The sequence below is a fragment of the Boleophthalmus pectinirostris genome, unplaced genomic scaffold (assembly GCF_026225935.1).
Source record: "Boleophthalmus pectinirostris isolate CB_2022bp ecotype Guang Dong unplaced genomic scaffold, ASM2622593v1 HiC_scaffold_10, whole genome shotgun sequence".
NCBI classification, from domain to species: domain Eukaryota; kingdom Metazoa; phylum Chordata; class Actinopteri; order Gobiiformes; family Gobiidae; genus Boleophthalmus; species Boleophthalmus pectinirostris.
The window spans coordinates 15,925,855-15,941,607 of record NW_026570971.1 but is presented as its reverse complement, the minus strand read 5'-3'; the positions used below and the strand labels follow the sequence as shown (position 1 = coordinate 15,941,607).

The 15,753-nt window shown below is 38.1% G+C and overlaps 1 protein-coding gene across 1 annotated transcript in view; it reads left to right on the top strand.

The window, feature by feature from the left end:
* Positions 1-15,753, top strand: part of LOC110155404 (ryanodine receptor 3-like) — a 150,488-nt gene that overhangs the window by 93,563 nt on the left and 41,172 nt on the right. The window contains exons 39-49 of the mRNA XM_055155013.1: positions 1,986-2,088; positions 3,531-3,662; positions 9,037-9,310; positions 9,638-9,752; positions 10,601-10,733; positions 11,584-11,687; positions 11,785-11,920; positions 12,208-12,394; positions 12,547-12,655; positions 13,837-13,957; positions 15,495-15,664. Of these exons, the coding sequence (XP_055010988.1) occupies positions 1,986-2,088; positions 3,531-3,662; positions 9,037-9,310; positions 9,638-9,752; positions 10,601-10,733; positions 11,584-11,687; positions 11,785-11,920; positions 12,208-12,394; positions 12,547-12,655; positions 13,837-13,957; positions 15,495-15,664 (1,584 nt within the window). The remainder of the gene's footprint in view (positions 1-1,985; positions 2,089-3,530; positions 3,663-9,036; positions 9,311-9,637; positions 9,753-10,600; positions 10,734-11,583; positions 11,688-11,784; positions 11,921-12,207; positions 12,395-12,546; positions 12,656-13,836; positions 13,958-15,494; positions 15,665-15,753) is intronic.

Genomic DNA, 15,753 nt, shown 5'->3' with positions numbered 1-15,753 from the left:
ACATGACCTGAGGAAGATCCACTGAAACATTGTCTCTTTGAACTGCAGTTTGGGAGTAAGTGTGCAGGCTTTATCTAGCTTTCTTATGTCTTAGTTAGTCTACCACATTTTTTGTAAGTTGAGTCTTTAAGTTATATTTTAGGATTATAAAAATGTATATGGACAACATGAGGTGTTTTAGCTGGAGTTTCTGGAGTAACTGAACAGTTTAATTTGCCTTTCCACTTATGGAAATGCTGTTTATCAGTACTTCTCTCTCTGTAATTTATTTTTAAGTTATTTTTGCCCAAGATCCTAATCATTCGGAGTACTTTTGCCAGTGCTACATTGCTCTTCCTTTTAGTTGACTAATTGACGCACAGTTCAACACGTATTTTTTCTCATCTAAACCGTAACATTTTGCATTTGATTGTCACTATATTTTTTTCATTCTCAATCATATTTTCTGAATGTTTTTCTAATGACTTGGGAATCTAACCACAATTATATAATACAATTGTGTAACGAGTTGTGATCTGCTTACTGACCTTTTGTGAAAATGTAAAACGTAACCGAATGAATCAACACAGCAACACAGGCAAAAACATGACCCCTGGCTATGAATTTTGATGATAGTGTAGTGGTAGCATATTTATTATAATAGTCCATTTGTGACACCTTGCAGCTGATGTGATTTAAATGGCTGTGTTTGCCCCACACTGCCACACAAACACGTTTGGTCCCATTCCCTCTGCTCATGTGACCGTAGCAACCGTCAGGTCTGCTGGCTGACGTCACCGGCTCTCCTGTGGTTTAAAGGTGCAAATGGCCAGTAAAGGTGACTGGCCAAAAATAGAGCCTGCGGTTATTAATGACTGCTCCAATGAGAGACTAGAATCTGTGGCCACTGACCACAGATCAACCCCTGGGCCCCTTTTACCAATGGCGCGTGTAACAAGATGATTCAGTTGATGTGTTTACATAACTGCATTTTCTATACATGGTTGCATTCCCTTGTGCCATCCCCCCCACTCACAGCCACTTAACAGAGGAAAGATTTGTGTTAGGTATTTTATACTTATCTCATACAAAAACAGGGATTTCTATGTAGCTTTGATCTATTGTTTGTGCTTAACACTGGTTTAAGTTTGTCATAGTCACATTGATGTTTGATATTCTTTGATCTGAAATGGCAAAGGATGGAAAATAAGCCACTTAAAGGTGCTGAGTCTATTTCATCAATTTAGCATTCATCTCCTGGTGTAAATTCAAGAACAGGTCTGACCATTTTATCTCTGCATAATGTTGTTTACATTGCAAAGTGATGTTGAGAACTCTAAAAGCATTTTATGCAGCATCAAATCACACATGAGGACCCTTTTACACCAGTGTTCATAATGTTATTTGCAACAGCTATTGCTTACTATAATAGTCTTATATTATGCAAAATTGACTCTTGCAGGCTTGACACCATGTTAAAATGTTGTTAACTAGTCAAAAACAAACCTGGAGTTGTGTTTTGTTTCATTCAGACGTGCTTGAGTAATCCTTTATTATTAGTCTTCAAAGCTCTAAATGCTCTGTTCTATCTTGTGATGTCTTGAAGCGGTAATTTCCAAGTTAACAGTTATATTTTCCTTTTTTTCAGTAGAGATTGGCAATTCCAGGGTTCAAATTATCCAAATCAATGTAGTGATGATGTATGGAGTTAAAAAAAAGTGGAGCACTTACAGTATTATCACATGACACCACATGACATCACAAGGTGGAACGAGGTGTTTTCTGTTTGAGAGAAGAACCTAAATATGCAGGGTTTTTGTGTTAAACATCTGTGCATGAAACAAAACACAAATCCAGGTATGTTTGTGATGAAGAAACAACATGATAACATAGAGTAGAATATAGTGTAATATGGGACCTTTTATGGCGTTCCCAAAGCCCTATGTAAACCTTTCTACAGTTTATGTAGATAACACATCTTGAATGATATCTTTTCTGTGTTATAGATCAACATGCTGCTCACGTTCAGTACAGGAGAGGACTGCCCTTGTCCTGCAGATATCCAGGAGGAGCTCTATGACTTCCATGGCCAGCTGCAGCTTCACTGTGGTGAGAAGAACAACACAGTAACACAGCTTTATGTAGGAAAGCATCCCATAATAATACTGTAGAAACACTTTACAGCTTGACACATTTGCCATATTTTCTCCATTCGATGCTCTCAGCTGTGGTGTCTGAGTGGCATTTGGATTGCTTCGACATCTTGATGTTTTGATAAATTATTGAGCTGGCTGGCCCCCTGTGGCTGTACTGATCCTAATGGTATTCTCCACCCTGCTGCGACGAGCACAAGTGTCACTGCACCTGCCCCACGCACTCAGCTAATAACAACTTTTGAAGCGTGATATATCACTACAGAGAAATATTGCGATAAACGATAATACTGAAAATACTTTACGTCACTAGGGCTGGGTATCATTAAGAAGTTGCCGATATGATACATACTGTATCTTGATACATAGGCCACAATACGATATGCTTTTGGATAGAGTGAGCTTTCGATTCAAAACAATTCGATACATATAGTTGACATCAATTTGATACGGTTTAGTGTAAAAAAGGCTAAATGATGGCCCTAATACTAAAAGTCCACTAAGTCCACTAAGTTTGTGAAAAGTAAATGAGAAAAACACCGATTTTACTCAAAACAATGAAAATGTCAACACAACTGTAGCTCTTACACAAATTAATTTAGTAAAAATATACCTAAAAATACTGTTTGACAATATATCGATACATCAGCCTACGATATCCATATTGTATCAGCGCATTAAACGATACGATATATCGATATTTTGATATTTTTGCACACCCTTATACGTCACTGTCACTAAGCAGGAAAATCCCAGTTAACACATTTTTTAAAAGACAGTGTCATTAAAAACCCAGAGCTGCAACAATTAGCCATAAACTACAAAAACTAAAATCTTGCCAAGTTAAACTCATTATTAAAAACATGTTATAATGATTTGAGCACATTTTTTAAATTTGAAAATAGGAAAATTCACCTACTTACACTGAAGATTAAAAACAACTCTTTGTCTTTAAATAAGAAACTAAGTCATATGTTGTTTGAATTAAGAAAAAAATACTTATTCCATTGGGAGATGGGATTTTTTTTTCTTGTGAAGAAAAATCGACACAAACCAAGTTAAATTTGAGTCATTTGAACTTTCTTAGATATCACTTTTTGCTGTGTAACATGTATTTATTATATTTACTTTACTCTCTACAGCTCAAATCTTATATTATTATATTAAAATGCAAAAATCTTCCCACTAGTGCAAAGAAAAAGTACTCAAGATTAAATACTGAGCCCCAAATATATTGTCCCAGCTTTCATATATTGAACGATAAGTCAATATTGTAATTATTGTGACAGGCCTAATAATAACTGTATTTAAAGTGCGACAGATCACACCCTAACATGACATTAGCACAGATCTAGTGGAGAAAGGGCTTGTTCACTGTAGACTATTTCTCCTGTGCAGGAATCCCAATGGAGGAGGATGAAGACGAGCAAGCTACGTCCATAAAAGGTCGACTGTTAATGCTGGTGAACAAGATCAAAGGGCAGGCTACTAAAGCGGAGGATCCCAGCAAGAAGGAGCAGGAGGCACCAAGTGAGTTCTTCGCCCACTCTCATTATTCTGTAGTAACATTACATCTCCAAAGCTCAGAATGCACCGTTCCACCTTGTGATGTCATGAAGTGGTAGTTTTCAAGTGAACAGCTTCCTTTTGTTCAGTAGAGATAGGCAATTCCAGGGCTGAAATGATCCAAATGACTCTAGTGAAGGTGTATGGCAACTTTTTTTCTGGGGACCCATATTTTAAAATTCACAAATCTTCGTGACCCAAGCCAATAGAAATTATTAGTAAAATAAAGTTAAATAATAAAGTTGTGATCATTACTGAACATTAATGAGGATATTTTATTGTTAACTGAGTGATGTGTTCGTGTCTCTCTGAACAATTAGTAGTTTTAAACAGTGAAAAACAGTAATCAGTGTTTCCCACAGAAAATTTGTCAGGCAAGGCGGTGTTGCCGAAAAAGTGAGGAGCAGAGGGGAATGCGTGGAGATTCCGTGCACGGAGAAGGAGGAGCTGGAGCAGACTGTGACAAGGCGACACAAAAAAAATCTATTGCAATCTACCTGACCCAATCTTTGAGAACAAGCAATGGTGTATAGAGTTTAAATACACAGTAGAGCACTTCCTGTCTTACAACATGACATAAGGTGGAACAATGTGGAGTGTTTTCTGTTTGAGAGAAGAACTCGGCCTAAATATGCAGGGGTTGTGTGTGAAACATGTGTGAATGAAACAAAACACAACTCCAGGTTTGTTTGTGATGTGGATACATAATGTAGGTCTGTTAGTTACATAGACTTGTTTGAATACTACTACTTCATAACATCACAAGGTGGATCGGAGCATGTGGAGCTTTGGAGATGCAGACACAACTAGAAAAGCACTCAGAGAGCGCAGACCTCCGCCAAGGACTACCCCCATTTTTTATATAAATTGCGATAAAATCAGTCTTCTGGATCAGATCCGGATCAGCCTTTGGAATATGAAAGAGAATCCCATTGTCCATCCCTGAGTCACATTTCATGGGGTCAATAATTAACCGAGATATTGAGAAACAAAATTTTTGGCCCCTTTTACCACAATGTTAACTAAAATTTCAAAGTGATCCAGAATCCAGGATTTCTTCCGGATCACCCCCAAAATGCAATCAGTTCTTCCTTTTCACATTTCCAACAAATCCTGCAAATTTCATCAAAATCGGTCCATAATGTTTTGAGTTATGTTGCTAACAGACAAACAAACAAACAAACAAACAAACAGACAAACAAACAAACAAACAGACAAACAAACAAACAGACAAACGCCGGCAAAAACATAACCTCCTTAGGTAATAATGCAAAATTACTCAAACATATGTGAATGAAATAAACAACTCCAGATACATTTTTAGGAGGTAACAACTTGTCTAAAAATTCACAAGAGTCAGTTTTGCATAATATAGGACTTTAAAGACTACCTGGATACCTTTCTATGGAATCATCTGCCTCCCTGTGTTGATTGACAAAGCACGGAGCTTTGTAAATTTCACTGGTTTGTGACCAAGTTTTTCAATTGTACAGAATACCACACTTCCCCCTAGATCCATATAAAATTGTCCTTGGGGTAATATTTCCTAATGGTTTCATCATAGCCTTTTTGTGTGCACCAGATTTACCAGGCTGGCAGAGCTAATATCCTTGGCAAGCAAAAACACGCGTGCTTTTGTAAGACCGTTCCTCACCTTTTCTATTGAGCTGTTTTCCTTCAAAGCAGATGCTGTTATTTACATCTAAATCCTGTAGTTCATCATTGATTTCCTGCCACAATCATCGCTGCTAGTTCACGATCCCTTTCAAGTATTTTGTTAGTGTTTTCCGTAGGTGGTAAAATGAAAAGCGGGTGCTCCTCCAATTCCCGTGTAGCACCCTCAAACCTGCCTCTTGTTTGTCAGCCAGTGTCAGGTGGACCATGTCACAGGGTGCCACTCATTTACATTTCAATTCCTTTTCAATTTTATTATGCTAATGTAGAGCTGTTGGGGATGCTACAGAGGAGCGAGCTAGGGCTGTTGGCAGTTCTCTCCGGGAGCCGAGATGAGAGAGATGAGAGGGAATGAAGAGAAGCAAGCTTATTTCAAGTGTTTTAAGCTCACTTCTGTTATATAGGCTCTTAAAGGACTATAAAACTAATCTACTCAGATCTACTTTAACTTCTGCATTCAACTAAGTCCAACCCAGGGACCAGTCAGGGCGTTGGTTATATGACCTGTCTGCACATTTGTGATTCATTTTCTACTGCATTTTTACTTTTATAGTGAATCTTACACAGAGTTGAGGGGCCAGAAAAGTACAATTTCTTCCAAATTAAGTAAGAATAAAAAAAATTAAATAAAATGAGGATTCTATTTGACTGATTATAAGAGTACAACATACATTTTTTAGTTTTTAGAAGTTGCTGTAATTGTTAGAACAAAACATTAAAGGGCCAATATTACACTTTTTTCAGATCTATGTTATAATGTTGTTTTCTCGTCAAAAATGTGTGGAGTTGTGTTTTGGCTCTGTTCATCTTGTAATGTTGTGTGATAATATTGGAAGGACTCCACTGTGTTTTTAAACTTCATACATCTTCACAAGAATCATTTGGACATGACATCACAAGGTGAAACAGAGCATTTTGAGCTTTGGAGATGTAGACTAACTAATAAACCAGGATTAATCAAATATGTTTGATTGAAACAAAACACAGCTCCAAGTATTCGTATTTGTGTGTTTGATTTTTGAGGAGGTAACAGCAGCTCACAAGAATCCATTCTGTGTAATACAGGCCCTTTAAACAATATGTCAGATTTGGTATTACCAAGCTTTTTTTCTGGGGATCCATATTTTAAAACTCATAAACCTTTTCAACCCAAGTCAAAGACATTAGCAGCAATAAAAGGATCCATAAGTCGCCTGTTTGGACATTAAATGTAGCCCATTTCTTTTTCTTTTCAACATTCAGTTGAATCAGCAATATTGTAAAAAAAATAGTCAATAAAATAATTACAGAAAGATTAGAAATTATACAAAACATGTCTTAACATTTCAACCTACAGGCAGATCGTGACAAGTCGACCCCAAAAAAAATCTTTTGCAACCTGCCTGTCTTTGGGAAACAATGTGTCACACTGTAAAATATATTACTGTCATGGGACTAAAAGTGTCCAAAAACTAGTATATTTTCTTGAAGTTGAGAAAATGTAATCCACTCCAGCAAATATACAAATTTGTACGTTTAAAATTCTAAAATTGTCACATCCAAGTCCCAAAAGAAAATGTGTGCCCCACTGAAATTTGAAGCTGGAATGTAGTCAAGAAAGTGAAAGGCAATCTGACCAGCGGGATTGTGTTTGACCCTGATGCACAGCTTTTAAGTCGGTCAGCGATCTGCAGGAGCCTGACAGGATCAAAACACAGGTGTGCCTTTCTCTCTCAAATGACTGTGGTGGGGGTCTCTGCGGGAGCTTGGGTAAAGGAGGATTGATTAAGAGACTGCTTTGTGGTGGCAGCCTCAGTTTTAGAGCATCACTTTGAGTTTTGGGACTAGGCTGTGAGAAGAATTCAGTGTTTTGCATTGATGTTGTAGTGTACATTCAAAGTAACTTTTTACAGCTACGATGGGCCAAAGGCAGAGAAAAACTTTAACTATGGGTTATTTGCAGGTTTGGGAATCACAGGGTCCCTCATGATTCAATACGAAACACAATACATGGCTCACGATACAATATTAGGATACGATATTACATGAGATAATTGATATACTGCACTTGATGCTCTGAGATATGTTGCTGTTTTTAAATACTAAATATATTATTCAGCCCCAATATTTTTTGTTAAACCGCTACTTAGCTACTTCAAAGTTCTTATGAAATACATCTGTTGTACTCATCAAAACAGTGAATATGTCAAGTGTATTTGTTAAACCAGTTTCCTTCCATTAAATAACACACAAAATTGTAGTGCGATTTTTTTTCTCTCGGTGGTATAGTAATACAGCAGCCCATAGTATTTATACTGTATCAACAAATTTAGTATCACAATATATCGATAAATCAATATTTTTGCTCTGTCTTTCTCTCTTACCCCTCTTTCTCTTTCTCTGTCTCTCTCCATTTCTCCATGCTTTGATTGACAGCCTGGTGTCAATTACACTTTGAAAAACCTCAGCTGCTCAATTAAACAAACTGACATGGACTTTAAAAACACAATCAACTAATTAGCTTTCCTTTAAGAAAATCAATTGTGCTTTAGGCTCCTATTTTTATTATTCCTAATTGCCTTTAATATATGTGCTCACACCAGAAAACGTACAGCCAGTGATTGATCTACTTTTAACAGCGCCTCAGGGAAACCCACATATGAGCGGCCCATTCAACCGTGCAACATGTTGGTCTATTAATATCACGGGCCTGGTTTATTCTTTACATAAGAGGGATTCTCTGCTCTACACTGCTATTGTGCATCAGTCATTAGGCACAGTACAAGCAAATGCTTGTGCTTTTGTTGAAACTTGGTTGATTACTTCTAATGAAGGTCGGTGATGCTGTACCTCTTTAACCTGAAGTGGAGCTGACGAAGTACTGACTTTTTCAACTGTGATAGTCACTTATCCATTTCTTTAGTCCCTGTTGTGAAACATTTGCCTGTAGGTCTACAGTAATTCACAAATGAATGCCAGAAATTAGAAGCTGTGTGAGCTCTTAGTCTCTGTATGTTGCCTGATATTTCAAGGTAAAACTTGATATGACCCAGTCTAAACTCTGACCCCTCCTCTATTACTAGTGAAATAAAGATACTATGTTAATACGGCAATGCACACATAGGCACAGTTCAATCAGTCAAATGTATAAACTATTGTTGTTTTGACTCTGTGATGTAGAAGTGATGTAAGCTTCTTCATCTGTACCTTGCACATGGAAGCACCGATCAAGCTTTTTCTGTTTGGATGCTGATGTTGATACATTGGCTTTAAGTATCTCCTGATACCCGATTTCAGCTGATCAGCGACTGAAAAGACATTTTCTTTAAACACAAATGGCATATGTTTAAATGTTTCTCCAAATGTGTTTGTTATTTATCATTTAAAGTAGCCGCAAAACAGCTCTGAAAAAATACAAATTCAGTCATGTAAGTAAGTGTTTTGGGTCAATATGGCCACCGATTTATAAACCGGAATGAGATATTAACTGAACCAATATCTTGGAACCAATATCCGATTCATCACAAATTTCAATATCAACACTGATATCATGCATCCCTTAGATTCTGACACTGTAGATTGGCTTGGAGCTCTAATCTCAGCCATTTACTTTCATAAGCCTTCTGCATTTGTACTGTCTTTTCATCTTATTATAATGTATTTGTATATTGTGTTTTTCCCTCAGCCAACCTAAAGGAGCTGATCTCCCAGACCATGGTGAGCTGGACCCAGGAGTGTCACATCCAGGACCCAAAACTGGTGCGGATGATGTTCAGTCTGCTGAGGAGACAGTACGACAGCATCGGAGAGCTGCGCAGAGCAATGAGGAAGACCTATACTATCAGTGCAGCTTCAGTGCAAGACACCATCCACCTGCTGGCCTCTCTTGGACAGATCAGGTCTCTGCTGTCTGTGCGCATGGGCAAGGAGGAGGAGAAGCTCATGATCAATGGACTCAGGTAAATTATTACTGCTGGGTTGTAAAATTGTAAAATATAAAATAAACAACCTTTTAAAATAATTATTTAAAATAAAACAGTTGTTTTATGTGTTGAATACTTCAGTTTGTGGTGTTGTTTTAATGGTTATTATATTAAAATAACATTAGCATTAACATTGAGACACAAATCCCTCACTTTCTAAAAGCAAAAGTGTCATCCAATGAAATATTCATTTGATTTGTGATGCGTTTGAAATTCCTCCAGGCGTCTCTAGCTCTATACTTCATTGAGTCTGAGATTAACACAATGCACTGGTAATGTTCTTTTGTTTCTTCCTAATTTCAGTGACATCATGAATAACAAAGTGTTCTACCAGCATCCAAACCTAATGAGAATCCTGGGCATGCACGAAACTGTCATGGAGGTCATGGTCAATGTGCTGGGAGGAGACAAATCCCAGGTAAGAAAGCTATTTAGTAACTCATTACAACTATTTACTCTAACTGAAACAAGCACTAGTACTTTACTTTCTACTCTGCTTCATTTTTTTATTTTTTATTTTCACCATGTTTATGGTAACATCCTGGCTTAAGTTAAAGCTTCATGTTTGAGCAAACAAACAAAAACAATACACAAAATTCATAAGAAAACTTAAGAAATTGATTTGTATTGCAGCTGTTGACCAAAATCTGTTTTTAATCACTCTCACTGCATTTAATACTTTAACAAATTAACAACAAATTAATTTACTCTTAAAGTAGATTTTTAAATGAGTACTTAGATACTTTTACTTAAGTAGATATTTTCATGTGATACTTTTACTTTTACTTAAATAACTTTACTTCTGTATCTGTACTTTTTTTTACTGGAAGTTTTTTTTGTTTTTGTTTTTGTTGTTCTCTCTGCCTGGAATGTTCCACAGTATGACATTAAACACCATACCTTACATTTATTCATTCATTTATCCTTGTGACTCTTCACAGATCTGACCTGTAACTTGGTCTGACTGGGGTCTCCATGAAAGGTTTATTACCATACTGTGAAACAATCCAGACAAAGCAATAACATCTCCATGGACCCTCCACCAGAAAAGTTACACAATGCACCTTTAAGTAACAAAAACGTCATTCATTGCTGATGTTAACAGTGTGTGGGAATACAGTACTGGTGGCCTGGTGTGGTCATTATGCTGATTTAATGCATGTTTTACAGCTCTTCCGAAAATACCAGATTTTAGCTGTTTGTTCCCAGTGTGTGTTTGTGACAGTTTGTGATGTTTAATTCATCTCTTTTTTTTTCGCCCCACAGGAAATCGCCTTCCCCAAGATGGTCGCAAGCTGCTGCCGCTTTCTCTGCTACTTCTGTCGCATCAGCCGACAAAACCAGAAAGCCATGTTTGATCACCTGAGCTATCTGTTGGAGAATAGCAGTGTTGGTTTAGGTAAATGTGGCTTCTTTTAGTTTATTTCTTACGCTATTTTCTGATCTGTGTTATGTTATTTTCTCATCAATCATCATCATTATACCTGAAGTTGTGTTTTGTTTCATTCATACATGCTTAACTCATAAACACTGCAAATGGAAAATGCTCTGTTCCAACTTGTGATGTCATGTGGTAGTACAGGAAGTGTTCCACTGTGTTTTTAAACTCCATACACCTTCTCTAGAATCATTTGAATCATTTCAGCCCTGGAAATGCTTATCTCTACTAAACTAAGGGAAGGTTAAAGGTAAAAGGTAGCTGTTTTGAGCTTTGGAGATGTAGACAGACTAATAATAAGACTCAAACAAGAGTGAATGAAACAAAACTCAACTCTAGGTATGTTTTTGATGAGGTAACAACAAGGCTTAAAGGTCACAATAGTCAATTTTGTGCATCATAGCCCCTTTAATGAAACAGTGTGTAATTCATAGTGTGATATGTGCAGCCAAAGGGTCATTTTGATATCAGTTAATACATTTATTGAAACTGAAAGATGTGGGCATGCTGTAATATGCAAGTTAAGTCAGGCAATGGTGGCGTCAGTGAGACCCTGCTGGGCCCAGAGAGGACATGGATGCACATACTCTTCAGTTTTACGGGATGGGACCAACTTCCTGTATTCATATTTCCAAAAACAAAAAAACAACAACATCTACCGGTAGATCTATATTTTATTCAGCTTTTAGTAGATTAGCAGTCTGTGTAGGTAGGAGAAATGCAAGACAAGACTACCCCCTGCTGTTTCTGCAAAACTAAAATGTTCTGATAATAAAAATTCCTGCAACTTATTTATGATTTATGTGTCCAGCCTCACCCGCAATGAGAGGGTCCACTCCTCTGGATGTGGCTGCGTCTTCAGTGATGGACAACAACGGACTGGCTCTAGCTTTGGAGGAACCTGATCTGGACAAAGTGAGAATTTTGTCATTTTGATCCATAGATAAAAAGCAGTATATGATTATCTGTTCGGTATTTGTTCCAATTCATTACCATACCTGATCTTTTTCAGGTGGTTACCTACTTGGCCGGCTGTGGTCTTCAGAGTTGTCCCATGCTTCTTTCTAAAGGGTACCCTGACATTGGCTGGAATCCTATTGAAGGAGAGCGATACCTGTCCTTTCTGAGATTTGCTGTTTTCGTTAATGGTATTGTCCTTTGTGGTTTGATGTATTACACTATGTACTTAGAACATTACAAGGATATATATACTGTAAATATATATACATAGTCCCTGCCTTCACCTATATCTCTAATGTGACCTCTAAAAATATTTAACTTTTTCCTTTCCAAGCTGACGTTCAAATGCCGTATATCATTTTGCTTAAGGCTAAACAGAGCTGCATTGTAACCCCCCGGGCCACACACCTCACATGAATAATTTATGCTTTCTATATTGACTTTTCAAATTTCCTCTGTCCTATCTTTAATCCAGGTGAAAGCGTAGAGGAGAACTCCAGCGTGGTGGTCAAACTGCTAATCCGCCGTCCGGAGTGTTTTGGTCCTGCGTTGAGAGGAGAGGGGGGTAACGGTCTGCTGGCGGCCATGAAAGAAGCCATTAAGATCTCCGAGACCCCTGCGCTGGACCTCCCGGGCTCAGTCCACGGAGTCAGCTCTGACGCGTGAGATATCAAAATCAAACCCGGCTTATCAAATCAATGCCAGAGGTTTAGTTCAGGATTATTTTTGAAGCCTGCTCCCCTAAGAATGTCCCTGCCTCCTTTTAACGTAATTTATACTGTAAATTATATTCTACTTTGTTGGACATTTATAGGTCTGCAGATGGAGATGATGAAGAAGAAGTGGTGCACATGGGCAATGCCATCATGTCATTTTACTCGGCTCTGATTGACCTGCTGGGACGTTGTGCTCCAGAGATGCATGTAAGTCTCTACATTTTATATGATTTTTTTGAAGATCATTAAAGGCGCTGTATCTGATTTGTACATTCTTAAAAAGATGTAAAACAGAACTAGTTTGCAGTGGTCCAATGTTTTTCCGCACTTACCTTAAAGGTGCTCTTTGTAACTTTTTGGTTAGGGGTCTGTCACCTGCTTGTTTTTATGGTTATGTCATTGCTCTGCTTGGATATTATGACAGTATGACATCAGACAGCCCAACCTTACAAATATTAACTTACAGGTAGTTGTATAGCTCAAAAATACTTAGAAACCAGGCATTCTGACTGTGAGCGGGGTTGCCTCTCCACAGATCTCACCTATAACTTGGTCTGGTTTGATCTCCATGAAGATAGAAAGCCTTAGCCTGATTAATCAGCCGGTTTCACCTTGTTGAAACCGTTTGACCTTACAGCATTAGAATTCGTTTGCTCGACGGTAGGCGGGTACTTTTTTATTTAACCAATTTGACAGTTTATTTATTTATGAGACAGGAACAGTGCACAATATACATTAACCTTAACAGGAGAGTAGCATTGTATCAGGTTGTAGCAACAGTGCTAATTTCCACCTGTCGTCCCTGGACAGGTTAATTGATTGATTGAATTTTTAAATTGACCTTAGCTATCAGTTGTTCTTCCTGGAGACCTATCCTAATCCTTGATCTCAGGAATTGTTGCCAACACAGAATGTATGGCTCTTTGCTGATTGGCTGGTGCCCAGTCTCGCATTTCCGGGGTTTTTGCAAACCACCTAGTGTATTCCGATTCCTGACCTAGTCGCTGGAAAGAAATTAAATTGAACGGTGGCACTAGGTGGTGCCAGTCTGGCTCAGAAAGACTGCAAAAAAGCAATAACATCTCCATGGAGGAAAGCATGCACCTCTAAACTTTCTGAAAATCCTAATTAGTCACCACAAGTTTTTAAGCACTTTTCACAATTCTGAGATACCAATGCAGAGTCTTACTATGACTAAAGCAAGCAGCAACTGGCATGCAAACATGTATAATGTATAAAATGCAATAAAACACTTTTTAATATGCAGTGGACTTATTTTGACCTTAAATATTGGGGTAAGACATATTTTGCTCAGATACATGAGAAAAATCAGGTACAGCGCCTTTACCTGCAGAAATTCAGTCGCTCACAGTTCACTCTATTTTCAGCTCATCAACAAAGGGAAAGGTGAAGCGTTACGTATACGCGCCATTCTGCGGTCTCTCGTGCCTACGGAGGACCTGGTCGGAATCATCAGCATCCCACTCAAAATGCCCATCACAAACAAAGGTGTGAGGTTTGCATCCTTGATAGTATCCGTAGATTTGTAAAGGCGAGTTGGCAGAGCTTTCAGAGTCAGCTGGATGTTTGCCACTCTGCAAAATGTCCTTTCTCTGAAGCTATTTGTCATCTTCGGGAACACAAGATTTGTAAGGAGCCAAGTTGAGCTATAGTGGAAAAGGGCAGCCACTGTTTCTCAGCCAAAAGTCACAAGATGCATACTGTGATGGAAGATGCAATCAATATTTTAATCAAACTAAATAAATTGTATGCACACTTCCACAATTGCATACAGTTGGATGTTTTAGTAGCCAGTGTTGGAAAGTAACTAAATACATGTATCCAAAATATTTATGAACAATCCTAATATTGAGTTTCAGTATTCTGGTCATAAACTGTAATTATGCTGTAAATGGATATAGCTAACCTGCCAGCCGGTGAATTCCAAAAAGGAAGTGTTCATGGGGGCAGTTCTAGCTCCATAGTCTTTGACTCAAATTGATTTTACATTGAAAAATTGTCAACTCTCTGTAGCTGCTGTTGTGAGGCTTGTTGTTTTGGTCTTTAAATGATCATATTAACACACCCTAAAGGATCTTTGTGTTTTTATTTTGCTTTTTCGCTATTTTTACATAAATAAATTCCTATTCCTAATATGAAACGTCTTCAATTTCCCCCCATAAGTCCTAGCATTGTGAGCTTCATTTGACTAGGGTTAGGGTCAGACTCCCTTTATACAGTTTATGATTCTTGTATAGAATTCAGTCGTTTTCAGTTTTCAGAATACAGGTACTTTTAAAAAAAAATGCAGTATTTAATCACGCAATTAAGCTTCAAACTGCACAGTATTACTGAGCAAAATAGAAAACATCAATCTTGTGGTGCGTACGTGTGCAATTTTTTTCCCTCTAACTAGTGATAAATATATGCTTTATAAATACTGCAACAAACAAAGCTGTTTTACACCAAAAAATAATGCAACTCAATATGAAAGGAATCCAAGTTTTTATAATACAGTACCCTGATTTGGCCATGTACAAGAATGCATTAATATAAACGTGAATGTATTTTAATGCAGGTGTTCAGTATTCAGTAACATTTTCAGTGTATTCTTCTCAACACTGTTGGTAACATGTGTGTACAGTTCTGATATGCAGTGCCAGGTTGAGGGCTATTGATTGGGTCTCACTCCTCATGCCTGTTTAATCAGCACAATGCTTTACCGCACACTTCTGTAGCTCTGAGTAAGCCTGATCACTTATATAGCCTCTGTCGTGCTCTCATTGATTGATCTGCATAAGCATGGAGCGTGGAGGAGCTGGCATCTTAAATCTGATCAGACTCCAGCCCAAGGGGAGGACTCTGGCCAATGGATTACGAAAAACCTACCACATGCCGCCTAATGAATACACATGGTCCCCCTAACGAGAAAAGACATGCTATTATGTCCTATACGCTGGCCCTGCTGTATTCACTCGATGTTGTTTCTGCCCCCCACCAGGGTAGATTGCTTTATTTTAGGTAAACAAAACCTTTTTTCGTACAGATGGATCGGTCACAGAGCCAGACATGTCGGCGTGCTTCTGTCCAGACCACAAGGCCCCCATGGTGCTGTTTTTGGACAGAGTGTATGGCATTGAGGACCAGAGCTTTCTCCTTCATCTGCTCGAAGTGGGGTTTCTGTCTGACCTAAGGGCTGCTACCTCCATGGACACGGTATAACGTAACAGTTGTAGTACTGTATGCATATGTACTTTAAAGGGCCTGTGTTACACAATGACACAAGGATAAATGGGATAAAAATC